Consider the following 15,157-nt stretch of genomic DNA (forward strand, 5'->3'; position numbering starts at 1 on the left):
TGATTTATGATTTTACACTTTCCTTTTTTAAAAAAAGGAAAAAATAGTTTCTCTCCTTTACTGAAGTAAAAAAATAGTCTCCTACAAACGAGAGGGGGAAAACAATGAAACTATACATAAAGTAAAACTGGAATAAAGAGAAATATTTCTCTAATCTATTTCAGCTAGAAAAATCTTAGTTCTTACCATTAATAATGGATAAAAAAATTCAGGAAGTAGTGTGATTTTTTTCTTAATTTTATGTTTTTAAATGCAGTAAATCAGAATATTTCCCTATCAACTTGATTGGTTCACAAGAACAAAAGAATTAAGAGAAATGGAAAGGCAGGTTAACAAAACCATGCAGGCAGACTCTGCTGCCCATGAACAGCTCTAAAGACTTCAGTTGGACATTGTGCAATCAGAATGCTCTGCCTCCATAGATCACTTTGAAGAACAGGAGCCTTTATCCCTTCCCACAAATATATGGGATTCATACAGCTAAATTCCAGAAAGTTAGTTATTCATCCCCTGAAGTTCAAAGAAATTTGTCCTAAATCACATTTAAATGTTTAGGGTTTTTTAATTTTAAATGATGAGCACTCCATCCCCTCCAAACTCCCCTTCCACCAACAACTCAGATCCCCAGTCACGATGCACAGTGAGGAGGCCTTCAATCCTCATCAACTGTGTCTGCAAAAGGAACATTTGCCTAGGTGAAGGTCTTCTAGCTTCCACCAGCCAATTTATTCTGATATACTCCTTTGTTTCAGTAGAGGTGTAAGTTGCCACCATCTCTCAGAACCAACCACTAGTGGGTTCTTAAGAAGCAATAGTTTTTACTTTCCTTGAAGTGACAATCTCAGCTTCCAGAATCATACCTTGTCCTATTTGTCTGCTATCTTGAGATTGGAGCACTTCAAGGACAACATAATGCCTCTTGAGCTAGCAATGTAATTAGTGTTGCCATCTGTCCTGAAAATTGTATGACCGTCCTGCTGTGTAAGCATTGGGCCTGCAATACTTTTATAAACAGGCTGCTCCAATAAAAGGATTTCCTAGCACAGTCTCAAAACAAGACAAGGAAACTTTCCTCAACACATCTCTGTACATCTAAAATCCTGACTTGTAAGAGGAAGAGGAAAAATATACTGTTCTCCCATATTCAGTTTTTTGAACTTGTGAAAATACTTGCCTGGTAGTGTGTAGTGTGCTATCTATTAAGTCAGTATGGAGGCTCCAAAAAAACTAATTTAAAATGACAGAGGGGATTTAACTGTTTTTAAGTGCAAATTTCATCAATTTTAAAAGTAGAATCATTACTGAATCCTCTATAAATACTAAAAGGGGTCTGCAAACAATAACAGTTGCAGAACTTCCAGAAACCAAAAAACCTAGTTTTAGCTCGATAAACATGTTTTTGGTCTGTATGTATTCTGCTCTCGCATTGTATTAGTGTCCCAGATTCTTCTGTCTTTGGACACATTTGCACAACTCCCACTAAAGTCAAAGGCACAATAATAACGTCACTTCTGTTACAGCACAGAAGCAACTCTAAGAACAACATGAGTTCTGAATACACTACACAGGAAAACAAAGAGCACTAGATTCCTAGTTGTGTCCTCACCAGAATTTCATTTGATAGTGTCCCTTTAAACTTTCCCTGTAACCTCCCTGGAAATACAAATTTTCAGTGTACTTTTAGCCAACATTTTTAGTCAACATTCATCACGTACCTAGTGCAGTCATTAAAAAGATCTTTGCAAGGGTTCTGCTCCAGTCTTGTTTTACATTCATTCACTGTATCCTGAGGTATTTCCGGTAAGTGGGCTGCAGACTTTACATGATACAAACCAAAAACAATAATGAAAATAATTAGTAATCTGACAAAGATAAAGAATCATAAATATGTAGAGCTGTAAGAGACCCTCAAGAGGTCAACTAGTCCATCCACCTGCACCCAGGCAGGATCAAGTATATACAGACCATCCCTGAGAGGTCTTTGTCCAACCTGTTCTTAAAAATCTTCAGTGATGGGGATTCAACAATCTCCCTTGGTAACCTAGTCCAGTAGGTAATTAGCCTTTATAATGAGAATGTTTTTCCTAATATCTCCTTTGCTGCAGATTAAGCCCATTACTTCTTGGCCTACCTCCAGTGGACATGGAAAACAATGGATCACCATCCTCTTTATAACAGGCCTTACAATATTTGAAGGCTTATCAGGTCCCCCCCTCCCCAGTCTTCTTTCCTTAAGACTAAAACATGCCCAGTTTTTTTAATCTTTCCTCATAGGTCTGTTTTTAATAATATCATTTTTGTTGCTCTGGCTTATCTCCAATTTGTCCACATCTTTCCTAAAGTGTGGGACCCAAAACTGGACACAGTACTCCAGCGAAGGTCTCACTAGTGCTGAGGACAGCCGGGACAGTTACCGCCCAGGTCTTACATATGACACTCCTATTAATACATGGTATTCGCTTTTTTTTCCCCCCGCAGCTGCATCACATTGTTGGCTCACGTTTTATTTGTGATACACTATACTCCCCAGATCTTTTTCAGTAAACAGTAAAAGCTGTTTTATCCAGCATGTTGAGGAAATGGGGGGTTCCAGTAAGTGAAAAATGCCGGTTAACAAAGAGGGAGGGTGTTCGGGTGTGGGAGGAGGTTTGGGGCTGGAGCGCCCCCATTCTTTGCAGTTCATCCTAATTGAGTGACCTCAGTTGGCTCTCCTAGGAATCCAGTCACACCGGTTTAGAGAGCTTTCTGGTTGGTGAAGTGTCGGATAAAACAACTTTTACTGTACTACCTAGCCAATTATTCCCCATTTTCTATTTGTGCATTTGATTTTTGTTTCCTAAGGCTATGTCTATTTACAACAGTGTATAGAGTACATACACTGCATGCCCTTGAGCACAGGTACAAATAGCAGTGTAGAAAGTGAGGCACTGCTTAGATGAGTTGAGTACAACATGATGTCAAAACAGTATGGTCTTTCAACCAGTTTTGCACCCACCTTATAGTTATTTCATCCAGACCTCATTTTCCAGTTTGCTTATGAGTATGTCATGTTGGACTGTGTCAAAGGCCTTACCAAAAATCAATATATATGTCAGGTTTGTTTGGCATGATTTGTTCTTGACAAATTCACGTTGGCTATTGCTTATTATCCTATTATCCTCTACGTGCCTACAAAATGATTGTTCAATAATTTGTTCAATTCCTGGAAAGATAGTGGAAGTTAAGTTGATTGGCCCATAATTCCCCAAGTTCTCTGGTTCCCTTTTTAAAGATATGTGCTATTTTTTTTGCCTTTCACCAGTCCTCCGGACCTCAGCAATTCTCTTTGAGAACATGTGGAGGATGGGGAACAGTTACAAGACTGCTGCAGCTAGTTTCCTAAGTACCCTAGTATGAATTTCATCATGCCCTGCCCACTTGACAACATCTAACTTATCTAAATATTCTTTAACTTTATCTTTCCCTAATCTGGCTGGGTTTCTTCCGCTTTGATGTTAATATTAATTGTGTTATGCATCTGGTCACAATTAACCTTTTAGTGAAGACTGAAGCAAAATAGGCATTAAACACCTCAGCCTTCTTGATATCATCTGTAGCTCTCCTTTTCTCCTAAGTAGAGGACCTACACTTTCCTTCATCTTTCTCCCACTCCTAATGTATTTAAAGAACCTCTTCTTATTGGCCTTTTATGTCCCTTGCCAGGCGCAACTCATTTTGTGCCTTGTTTTTCTGAATTTTGTATCTTCATGCTTGTGCTATTTTTTCTGTACTCTTTAGCAGTTCGCCCATATTTCTACTTTTGTAGGATCGTTTTTTACTTTCAGGTCATTAAAGAGCTCCTGATGCAGCCATATTGGCTTCTAACTATTCTTCCTATCTTTTCTTTGCATCAGGATAGATTGCAGTTCTTCCTTTAATATTCTCTTTGAGAAACTGCCAGTTTTCCTGATCTACTTTATCCCTTAGATTTTCTTCCCATGGGACCTTACCTACCAGTGCTCTGAGTTTGTTAAAGTATGTTTTCTGAAGTCCATTGTGCTTATTCTGCTGTTCTCACTCCTTCCTCTCCTTATAGTTCATTAAATCTATCATTTCATGATCATTTCCACCCAAATTGCCTTTCACCTTCAGATTCGCAACCAATTCTGCTCTCTTCATCAGAGGAAGTTTTCTAACTGGTTTAAAAACAAACAACTTCAGCTAAACACATTTTAAAACCAGTTAGGGACATGGTGGTTAGGTGGCTTAAGAGGCCTGATCAGTTTTCACTGGTTTAAAGACCATGCCAACTGTTAAATAAGCTTCCAGAGAAGAGGAGACTAATCCAGAGCCTGAGCATTTTTAGGACACCCGCAAGATCCATACCTTCCTCAAGATAAAGCTTCCTCAACATAACCAGAACAATTGGAGAGGATAGGGAGAAAAGAGGATGGAAGTTATATCCCTGACAGAACTTCCAATAGACAGAATAGGGAGAAGAAGAAAGACTCCTTGAATTCCACCAGGGACATCTCTAGGCATATTTAATTTACCAGGGCAGTAATCAGATATTAATAAACTTAGTAGGAGCTTTGGGTGCCCAGCATCTTCTGAAAAATCAACTCCTGTGTTTCTCAAGCTGGGCAGCCAAAACCTGAAACACTTTTGAAAATTTAGACCTAAGTTCTCAAGTCCACACAACATGTCAGCTGCAAAACCAGATCTAGTACTCAAGAGTTCCTTGCAATCCGATGATTCTCAGGTCTCTAAACCACACTACTTTAAAGTAATATGCTAAAACAGCAATTTAGCTACTTTTTGATGTTTAGATGTCAATGGGTTTTAGTCCAATCTCACAAAATTCTGCTTGCCCAGGACTAGTAATTAAAAAAAATTTTTTTTTACCATACATAGAGAAAAGTTAAATGTCATAGTGCTAATGAAAAAATAATGGTAGAGAGCAGTCAAGTTTTGTGCTTGAGTTAATGAAGTTTCGCAATAATCTTGAAAGGAAGGGCTAGTCCACATTCCAGAATGACTTGCAAAATTTTATTAGAGTTTCTCATTTTGAGAGCGATTTACTTCTTAATATTTTGAAAACTAAACTATCATCTGAAATTGTTGCAGTTTTGAGCTCTAATTTGGTCAGCTCTTACAATGTAGTCTGACAAAGTATTTTGCAACAGGATATATTTACCCAGTTAGTGAAGTATGTGTCTAAAACTTTCAGACCACAATCTTTACGCTTTTCATCTGAAGACACTTCATACTTGGCCTAGGGAAAAGGAATGAAAATTAAATTAGATCCATTGTTACCTCATATTGCAACAGTAACTGGGATGCCACGTGATTTCTATCACAAATATTGGGAGGCATCTCACCTATGGATTATAAACTGTTCTCATCTATGGCGTTCAAGAATTTAGGGATTTTTTTAAGATGCATACTGAAACAGATAATTATCCACACCATCTTAAAAAAAAAAAAAAAAGTTAAGTATGCCAAAACTGTACCTTTCTTAAGACATATTGAAACTGGAGATTTGATTTGTAAAACCCCAGAAGCTATGCCTTAGAAGTATGCATAATTACACTGAAATTATATTTCACATAATAGGAAGCCTTACACAGCAGGATGATGTGCATAATCTTAGGCTGATTAGTCTGACATCACTCCTAGGCAAAATAATGGAAAAGCTGATATGAGATTCAATTAAGAAAGACTTAAAGGATGGGACTATAATCAACAGCAGTCAATACTGTTTTATGAATAATAGGTTTTCAACCTGATTTCACTTTCTGAGATTACAAATTTGGTTGATAAAAGATAACGCCATACATATAATAGACTATGTAAGACATTTGACTTAGTACAGCACAACAACATTCTGACTGAAAATTAGCACTATACAATATCAAACAAGCACATGTTAAATGGAATAAAAACTGGCTAAGTGATGGATCTAAAAAGGTAGTCGTCAACCTCATTGAATGGAGGTGTTTCTAGTGAGATTCTGCAAGATTGGTCTTAGGCCCAACATTTTTTATCAGCAATCAAGAAGCAAACATAAGAATCACTGCCAATAAAATGTGTGGTTGACACAAAGATTGGCGGAGTGGTAAGTATTAGCTAGAACAAGGTAATCATACAGAGTAATCAGGATTGCATGGTAAACTAGGTCCATTCAAACAAAGTGTATTTTAATACAGACAAATACAAGATCACACGTATAGGAACGGGAAAAAAAAGTAGGATATAACTACAGAATGGTTGACTCTATTCTGGAAAACAATAACTCTGATTATGGGTCACAATGGACAAGCAACTGAACATGAGCTCCCAGAGCGATGCTGTGGCAAAAAGAGCTAAGGCAATCCTTGGATGTATAAGCAGGAGAATAATAAGTAGGTATAGGGAGGTGACTTTACCTCTGTATACAGCACTGAGGACACAGATACTGGAATAATGTATGCAGGTCTGGTGTCCCCATTTTTAAAAGGATGGGGAAAAATTGGAGAGAGTGCAGAAAAGAGCCACAAAATTGATTCAAGGGCTAGAGAAAATGTCTTACACATTGAGAGATTTCAGCTCCCAATCTGTTTAGTTTATCAAAAAGAAGATGAGAAGTGACTTCATTACAATACCTTCATGGGGAGAAATTATCAGGTACTAAAGGAGTCTTTAATCTAGCAGAGAAAGACGTAACAAGAATCAGTAGCTGAAAGTTGATGCCAGATACTAGGCACGATTTTATAAAAAAAATGAGTATGATTACTCATTGGAACCAACTACCAAGGGAACTTGTAGATTCCCCTTCTTTTGATGTTTGCAAATCTAGACTGATATCTTTCTGGAAGGTATGCTTTAGTCAAACAAGTTACTGGAATAACTTGGAGAAATGTAATGGATTATGATATACAGAAGGCCAGACTAGAGGAGCTAATGGTCCTTTTTGACATTTAAACCCCTCCTCCCCCAAACTATGAATACAGAGCTTCATCAGTTCAAAGATAACTGTACAGTACAAACATAACTGTTATCACTCTCCTGTGAGACAAGAAGGTATTATCCCTGCCGTATACACAGACAGACTGCTCAAGATAAAAGTTAAAGGGACACACAACAGGAATCTTGTTAAACGGACTCATGATAGAGAAACAAGGTGAGTGAGGTAAAATCTTTTATTGGACCAACTTCTTGTCTCTCTCACCAACAAAAGTTGGTCCAAAAAAGATATTACCTGCCCCCCCTTGTCTCTTTAATATCTTGGGACCGATATGGCTACAACAATAGAGAATTCAGATTTCTGATACAGCACCCACTAAATAGTAGATCTTGAATTTAAAAACAAATTAATATCTAAATAAATGTCTTTGAAATAATTTTCTGCTCTCCTGTTGACATTTATGAGGGTCTAATTCAGCAAAAAAGAAACTGAGTGAATGAGTGAGGGAAACATCAAGACTACATATAAAACGCAATTAAAAGCACAAGTTAAAACATGGAAAGAGAAAAAATTGCTAACAATACAGTTACTGAAAGCTTAGGTGTTATTAATAACTACAGCAGGTACATTTTCAAACAAGTGTTATTTCATGTTCAGTGGTATCTCTAAGGGTCACATTTTCAAAGGGAGTTTGAATTGTGTGTACTTAACTTGAAATATCTAGGGAGCTCATTTTCAGAAGCCCTAATACCTATAACTTCAAATGAAGTCAATGTGTACAGGCGCTACACTTCTCTGGAATGAATAAATATCAGGCTCTTCAGTGTCTCAAGTTGAGCACCCAAATATAAAGACACCCAAAATTAGAAGCTATTTTTGAAATTTTGGTTCTAAATGACTTATCTAAAGTCACAGGCAGCGGCACAGCTAGGACTGGAAATCCAGACTCCCTGGAATTCAGTCCCATGATCAATCTAGTAAATTATCCTCAAGACATAGCTTTTCTGCTTGAACATTTTGATTTTGATCACTTCAAAAAAGTTCAACCATTAAACAATTAAGTCAGTACTTTTGCTATCATGAAATTAAAGTAATACCAATAGTGGAAATACAAATTCTGCAGCAATGATTGATCAACTGCAGCAACACATTAGGCATCTTAACATTTTTATATTATGCCAAAGAAGTTAGTCATCTAATATAAACTTTTAGCCTTATGGTTTTATTTCCACTAATCAGGAACAAGCATTTCATCTAATTTAGAGGAAGTTAAAGAACACTTGCTTCCATGTCATCTAATTTCAAATATTCTGCATAACAAAAAAATTGAGAAGGAAGTTTGAGTCACTACCTCAAAGTGCAGTTTCTTCACACTTTAGTAACCCCCACTCCAGATATTGGAATGTATTTATGGTAAGGTAAGGACCACTTTTGAGGTGACTAAAACCTATTCAATCATTTTCTCAACTCTTCCTTTTCTAAAGCCATACAACTGCCATAGGTGCTGGAACTACAGATGTGGGGGGTGCTGCAGCACCCCCTGGCTTGAAGTGGTTTCCATTATATGCAGGGTTTACAGTTTGGTTCAATGGCTCTCAGCATCTCCATTATAAAAATTGTTCCAGCACCCCTGCAACTGCCTGAAGATTTTTCAGACTATTATCCAGCTTAAAACTAACAATACATAAACTATGTAGCATGGCTTAACTCTACCTTGAACTTGCCATTTCAGCTTCCCAACATATTTATGATGTAGAAATCAAGTTGTCCCTAGGATAATAACAGAAAATACACTAAATTGAGAGATGCATTAGGCTTGTAGAGGTTTTTTTTTTAAAACAGGGATCCTCCTTCCCTGACTCTATACTGTATTTCTGTGTCTCAAATATAGTTCCTGCCTGAATATGAGGAAAAATTTCAATCCTATGCTGGACAGCATATGCTGAAAAACTTCGAAACCGCTTGTGTTCCCAAGACTCTGTAATTCTGATATGCCAAAAGGAGAAAGTTTATAGAAAATTAGGTCATTATTTGACTACAAGAAAACTGGCTTGTCTACTTCACACCATTACTTTTGTCTGTTTTAAGAACTTGAGTTAGCTGTCTGAAGCTCAATCCAGAAAAGAAAGAGGGGATCCTGGTTGGTTGAGGACCTTTCTGGAAGAGATGGCAGATATTATAACTGACCCCTTTAACTAAGAGGGTATGCCAGCCCTTAGACTGTAAGATTCACAACTTGGGGGTTATATTAGATCCTGAGATGCTTCTAGTTTTATCTGGCAACAGCAATTCTCACGAATGCTTCCTCTCCAAAACTTTTCAATTGGGGGGGAAAAAATGCAAACTCTCGCCTCAGATCTGGGGCTCACAACAGCTATTCATGCCTTTGTGAGATCCAGACTAATTTAATAGGAACAATATATACAAAGCTATACAAATATACTTTGAGCCCACTCAGAAGATACAGCTAGTGCTGAAAATGGCTGGTGTTTAATTAGCAGCATGGGTCTCACATGAAGGATGACATGTATGGCAGAGACAACATTGCCTTAGTGTTAGTTTCTAGGAATTGGTTTTGTTCCTGTTATCTTAGGTATAGTCTATACTACAAAGTTCGGTCAACATAAACTGCCTTGAATTGATGTGTCTACACTTAAAATTTGTCTCCCATCGATGTTACTATGTCTGTGTAATGGAGAACTTACACCACCTCCCCAAGTAGCATTGAGCCATGGTCAATATATTGAGGTCAACATAGCCCAAATGTAGACACTGCATTACCTATGTCAACCCTAGCAGTCCTCCTGCAGCTGTCCTACAACGCCTGACACTGACCACTCTAATCACAGTTGTGAACTCCACTGTGCAGGGGACACGGAGACTGGAAGCCCAACTCATCCTCTTTAAAAGCCTGCACATTTTTGAAATGCCCTTTCCGGATTGTCCATCTTGATTAACACAACTGGCAGCTCTCCATTGTTATGGGCAACTGCCCGGCTGACTATGCCAGCTACGAGCTCCAGATGCTCTCCAGCCTGGAGTAGATTGGAGATATTGGCTCTCGGCCTGTGGGGAGAAAAGACTGTTGCAAGCAGAGCTACGGACCAGACATATAAACATGTACAACTATGAGCAGATTGCACATGGGATGTAGGAGAAGGGGTATGACAGCAATCAGCAGCAGTGCCATGTGAAAGCAAAGGAACTATGGCAGGCATATCAGAAGGCCAGGGAGGCCAACAATTTATCTGGTGCCAAGCTGCAGACCTGCCACATTTACGAAGAACTGCATGCCATACTTAGAGACACCCCCCCACACCGCTCCACACACCACTGTGGATACCTCCGAGGAGTCTGAGTCACAGGCCCCTGGCATGAACAGCAAGGAGGAGATAAAGGAGGAGGATGTGGGACATGTGACCAAGGGGGGGTGAGGGGCCCGCTATGCCCCGATCCAAGACCTGTTTGAGACTCCACCACAGTCCTATCAGTCCCAGCAGTTGAACATGGGTGAGCCCAATGCAAGGGAAGAAACCTCAGGAAAACGTGTAAATTTATTTCCCATTAGTGATGGTGCCTCCCAATTTAGCAGGAAACAGCTATTGATTTTTTGTTAATTTACTCATACTAGAAGAGGTAGAGTAGCTATCTACTTTTCACTCCCTTGCAGAGTTAAGCAGAGGGGGCATGAGAAGCAGTTTCTTTATGTACACAGGGATGGCCCTTGAATCCTCCTGAGATATCTTGATGAAACTTTCATGGAGGTACACTGCAATCCTCTCCCAAAGATTTCTAGGGATGGCACCCTTCTTTCTTTCTTCTCAGGAGGACACTTTTCCGCACCAGTTGGAGAACTTCGGCAGGCACCATTACAATAAGTAGGTAACAGCATACAGGCCCCACGTGGCTCCAGGATGTCAGTAGCAGCTGTGTTCTCTGTGCCTTTGTTACCCTCAGGAGTGAGATATCAGCTAAAATTACCACTGCCTGTGTAAAATGGTGCCAGTTTTCAGTGCCATTGCCCTGTACTCATAGTTTCATGCAACTGAGCAATTCCCACCTCATTTCCCTCACCCGTGGCAGGCCATGCTCGCCATGGCTGGTGCTTTTAGTGGCACCATGAACAAGCACTCCAAAGTAGAAGTGTCAATAAGTATGTCTTGTTTAAACCTTTAGGGGAACAAGGGAAGGGAGTTCTGAAACTTTACTTTTGTTTTCTGTAGCAAACTATACTGACAATGATACCTCTCCGCGTTTTATCCATAGCTACTGCCATTGCGGCCTTGAGGAGTTTCCCCTCCACACCTGTGGAATGCCTGAACCAGATAAGGAGAAGAAAGAAGAGGACTTGGGATGACATAGTTGGCGAGATTCTGCAAGTTAGTGATGCATCAGATCATGACCAGAGGGCCTGGAGGATAAATACTGCAGACTGTATGGAGGAGGAAAGAGTGGACAGGAGAAATCCCTAGGAGTACCAGCAGGAAAATGAGAGGGAGATGCATCAAGATACAATAGTCATGCATCCGAAGAAGTGGGCATTCACCCACGAAAGCTCATGCTCCTATACGTCTGTTAGTCTATAAGGTGCCACAGGACTCTTTGCTGCTTTTACAAGATATAATAGGCTTCTTTGGCTGAAAACACAGATGCTGCAGATTCTTGTGAATTTACTGAGTCAACAAATCATGGACTAGCTTTCCTTTGCAGTCCATGGAGAACTCCAGTAAAGCACCTCACTAGACCCTGCCTCAACCTTCCACGTGGGATCAGGGGCTACATTCCCACCCCGCCACTACACTCAGGAGGACATTAAGGACAACCACAGCTTTACATATACTGATGTGTGAGAGCCACAGCTTATGTATGTGTAGCTAAAATGGATATGAATGGTCCTTCCCTTCTTTAACCTCAGTTCCATACCTTTATTAAGGTTCTAAAGTATTTGCTTTTAACTTGCTCAGAATTTTTTTTTTGAAGTGTTTACGTTAGTCAATGAAACTCTATTGTTTGGGAAATAATTCATGTTTATTAGTTCCCAATATATGTTGCAGAATGTCTAGCAGTAGTGAACCCACTTACTTTCTTGCTACTGTACAATGTGACAACTCATAGGATCAGTGAAAAAACGTGTAATAGTCATAAATGTACTCCAAGCACCACAAAATTAATAGGTGCATTGTCAGTGTCATATTCTTAGATGTACTTCAAGCACCACACAATTCATAATGGGCGCCCGAACAGCAGGGCCATGTACAGCACAGTACACCACAACGCCTTACTGTAGCTCGCTGTTAAAGTGTTCTTTCAAAGCCTCCCTGAGCCATATAGCTCTGTGTTGAGCTTGTCTAATAGCCCTTATGTGCCTATTCAAACTCAGCAGACAGCCATTCCACCTCAACCCCATGGCAACTTTTCCCCCTTTGCTTCACAGACATTATATAGGACACAACAGGCAGCTATAACCATTGGGATATTTTTCTCAATCTGAGCCAACCTTGTGAGTAAATAACACCAGCACCCCTTTAATCTACCAAAAGCATGTTTAACGTTCTTCATCTGCTAAGCCAGCAGTTGAATATTTCCTTGGTGCTGTTGAGGTGCTGGTATACAACTTTGTGAGCCAGAGCAATAAGGGATAGGCTGGGTCCCCCAGGATCACGATTGGCTTTTGAACATCGCCAATGGTAATCTATTGGTCGGCAAAGAAAGTCCATGCTTATAGCTTTCTGAACTGGCCTGTGTTCTTAAAGATACAAACATCATGCACTTTGCTTGACCAGCCAACTTTGATGTTGATGAAGCCTCCCTAGTGATCTGCCAGTGCTCGCATAACCATAGAAAAGTAGCCCTTTTGTTGATGTACTCGGTGGCAAGGTGGGGGTCTGGTGCCAAAACAGGAATATGCTTCAGGCAGTTTGGGAATCCCATTGCTGCAAATCCATCCACTACATTGGCAAGAATCACCATCCTACATAGCAGGAGATGATTAATGGCCCTGCACACTTGCATCACAACGGTCCCCCACAGTGGATTTTCCAATTCCAAAATGACTTCCTACTGACCGGTAGCAACCTGGAATTGCAAGTTTCCACAGTGGAGAAGTAAACCGCAATAGCTTTGTCAGTGCAGCCCTCATTCTGGTGTTCCAGCTCTGGGGCAAACTTAGTATACAGATCCAGGACTGTGGGCTTGCGCATCCAAAAGTTCTGCAGCCACTGCTCATCATCCCAAACCTGCATTATGATACAATCTCACTGGTCAGTACTCATTTCTCAGGCTCCATCATTTACAGCTGCTCTGTGAATGCCTCCAACAATCTTGAATTGATTCTTGCTATGTCCCACAGCAATCTGCCCTTCAGGAAATCATCATGTTCCCTCATCTCTTCTTGCAGCTCTGCAAATACCAGAGTATTGTGTGTCCTGTGTTTGGAATGCTCATGGCAATAGTTCAGAGCTCTGCAGGCTTCATGTTTCTATCAGCTATGGTGGAGAGTCCCACATGGGTTCGAGGGATTTTCAAAATAGGCATGAAAATTATAGGATAGAGATGACATTATGCGGTGGAGAAAGTTGCATGATAGGAACTTGTCCTATGTGACTCATTTCTGCCCCATCATGCATTGCCAAAACGTCCTGAAAGACATTGTGTTGGAGAACGGTGAGCTGAACACTGAGCTACCTAGCCATCGTGCATTGCACTGTACATCAACACAATCACTCCTGGGGAGTACCTGCAGTACCAATGCAAGAAGCAAAGTACGCATGCGCACAAGCAATATACTAACTGTGGAAGCTTTATGTCAAGGTAACTTAGGTCAGCAAATATTTGTAGTGTAGACGTATCCTTAGGCCAGTGGTTCTTAACCTTTACTGCAGCCTGCAGCCCTTTGGTTCTCAAAATATGTTCTCGCACCCCTTAAACCTAAAAAATATCTTATAGCATCCCTTAAACCTAGATATATTTTTGTTTGTATATTACAGTAATCGTTAAGAAATGTATAATGTTAATAAATACATAGGCTTGATGAAACAAAATAGTTGTACTTATGTGCCTGTGCTTAATTTGTGTTTTCGATGACTTACCGTCTAAAAAAATCTGGCATGTCTCGCACCCCCAGAAAGGGCATCATGCACCCCAGGTTAAGAACCACTGCCTTAGGCTATGTCTACACACACAGCTGTACAATTGTAGTGCTACACTGTAGACACGACAGCAACCTCCCTCTCTTCCATCGACCTAGCACTGTCTATGCTGGGGATTAAGTCAGCAAAAATATGTCTCTCAGAGGTGTGGACTTTTCACACTCCTTAGAGAAGCATGTGTCAAGGTAAGTTTTCAGTGTAGACCAGCTCTTAGAGAGCACCTAACTAAACTGATATATCAAGTGAGATACTGAAACTTAGAACTGTACATAAGCAGGAAGAGCATTTTCAGTGAACTAAGGTTTCCCCCAATGGAGCCCAAAATTATTGACCTCTAAGGCACACTACAAGACGTACAAATTTACTCCAGATTTTGTCAGAAGTTGTAGACATTAAGGGCATTGAATTTCTTTTGCTGAGCTCTTTAGTTGACACTGAATCAGTTTTGCTACATTTTAACAGTTGTGGTATTAGTATGCATTTGGAGCTAGAGAATGTGGCAGGCACATTTTATAAAACTTAAAAATAGGCTACTTGCGCCAGTTCCTAATTCTTCAGAAGAATAAGGCTGGGGACCTTCTAGGTGGAGTCTACTGCTTACCACTGCATCCAGGAATTCAATGCATGTCTTCAAATCTGGCCTAGTGTCACAGAACTGTCTGAAGAGAAGTCTCCCTATTGGCTGCTTGTCACAGAGCTGGTTATAGTTTTTTTCTGGGTAAAAGAAGAGATTAAACAAATGACATCATTACAAGCCAGAGTGCTGTTCTTCGCACCCCTTACCTATCCCAATTTGAGACTGCAACAGATAAAGCATCATTTAGAGCAGGGGTTCTCAAACTGGGGGTCGGGACCCCTTAGGGGGTCAATGAGGTTATTACCTGGGGGGGTCACGAGGTGTCAACGTCCACCCCAAACCCTGCTTTGCCTCCAGCATTTATAATGGTGTTAAATAAATATATAAAAATGTGTTTTTAACTTATAAGGGGGTAGGGGGTAGCACTCAGAACCTTGCTATGTAAAAAGGGTCACCAGTACAAAAGTTTGAGAAACACCGATTCAGAGCATTTATATTGCAGATTCC

At 40.1% G+C, this 15,157-nt stretch overlaps 1 protein-coding gene across 3 annotated transcripts in view; it reads right to left on the reverse strand.

Annotated features, from left to right (window-relative positions):
• GRK4 (G protein-coupled receptor kinase 4) overlaps positions 1–15,157 on the reverse strand; it is a 78,336-nt gene that overhangs the window by 39,665 nt on the left and 23,514 nt on the right. For all 3 annotated transcript variants that reach the window (XM_005304081.5, XM_042855532.2, XM_042855533.2), the window contains exons 3-5: positions 14,675–14,787; positions 5,177–5,254; positions 1,716–1,816 (exon numbers count right to left, since the gene is read on the reverse strand). In XM_005304081.5, the coding sequence (XP_005304138.2) occupies positions 1,716–1,816; positions 5,177–5,254; positions 14,675–14,787 (292 nt within the window). The remainder of the gene's footprint in view (positions 1–1,715; positions 1,817–5,176; positions 5,255–14,674; positions 14,788–15,157) is intronic.

This window comes from Chrysemys picta, chromosome 5 (genome assembly GCF_011386835.1).
Source record: "Chrysemys picta bellii isolate R12L10 chromosome 5, ASM1138683v2, whole genome shotgun sequence".
Classification (NCBI taxonomy): domain Eukaryota; kingdom Metazoa; phylum Chordata; order Testudines; family Emydidae; genus Chrysemys; species Chrysemys picta.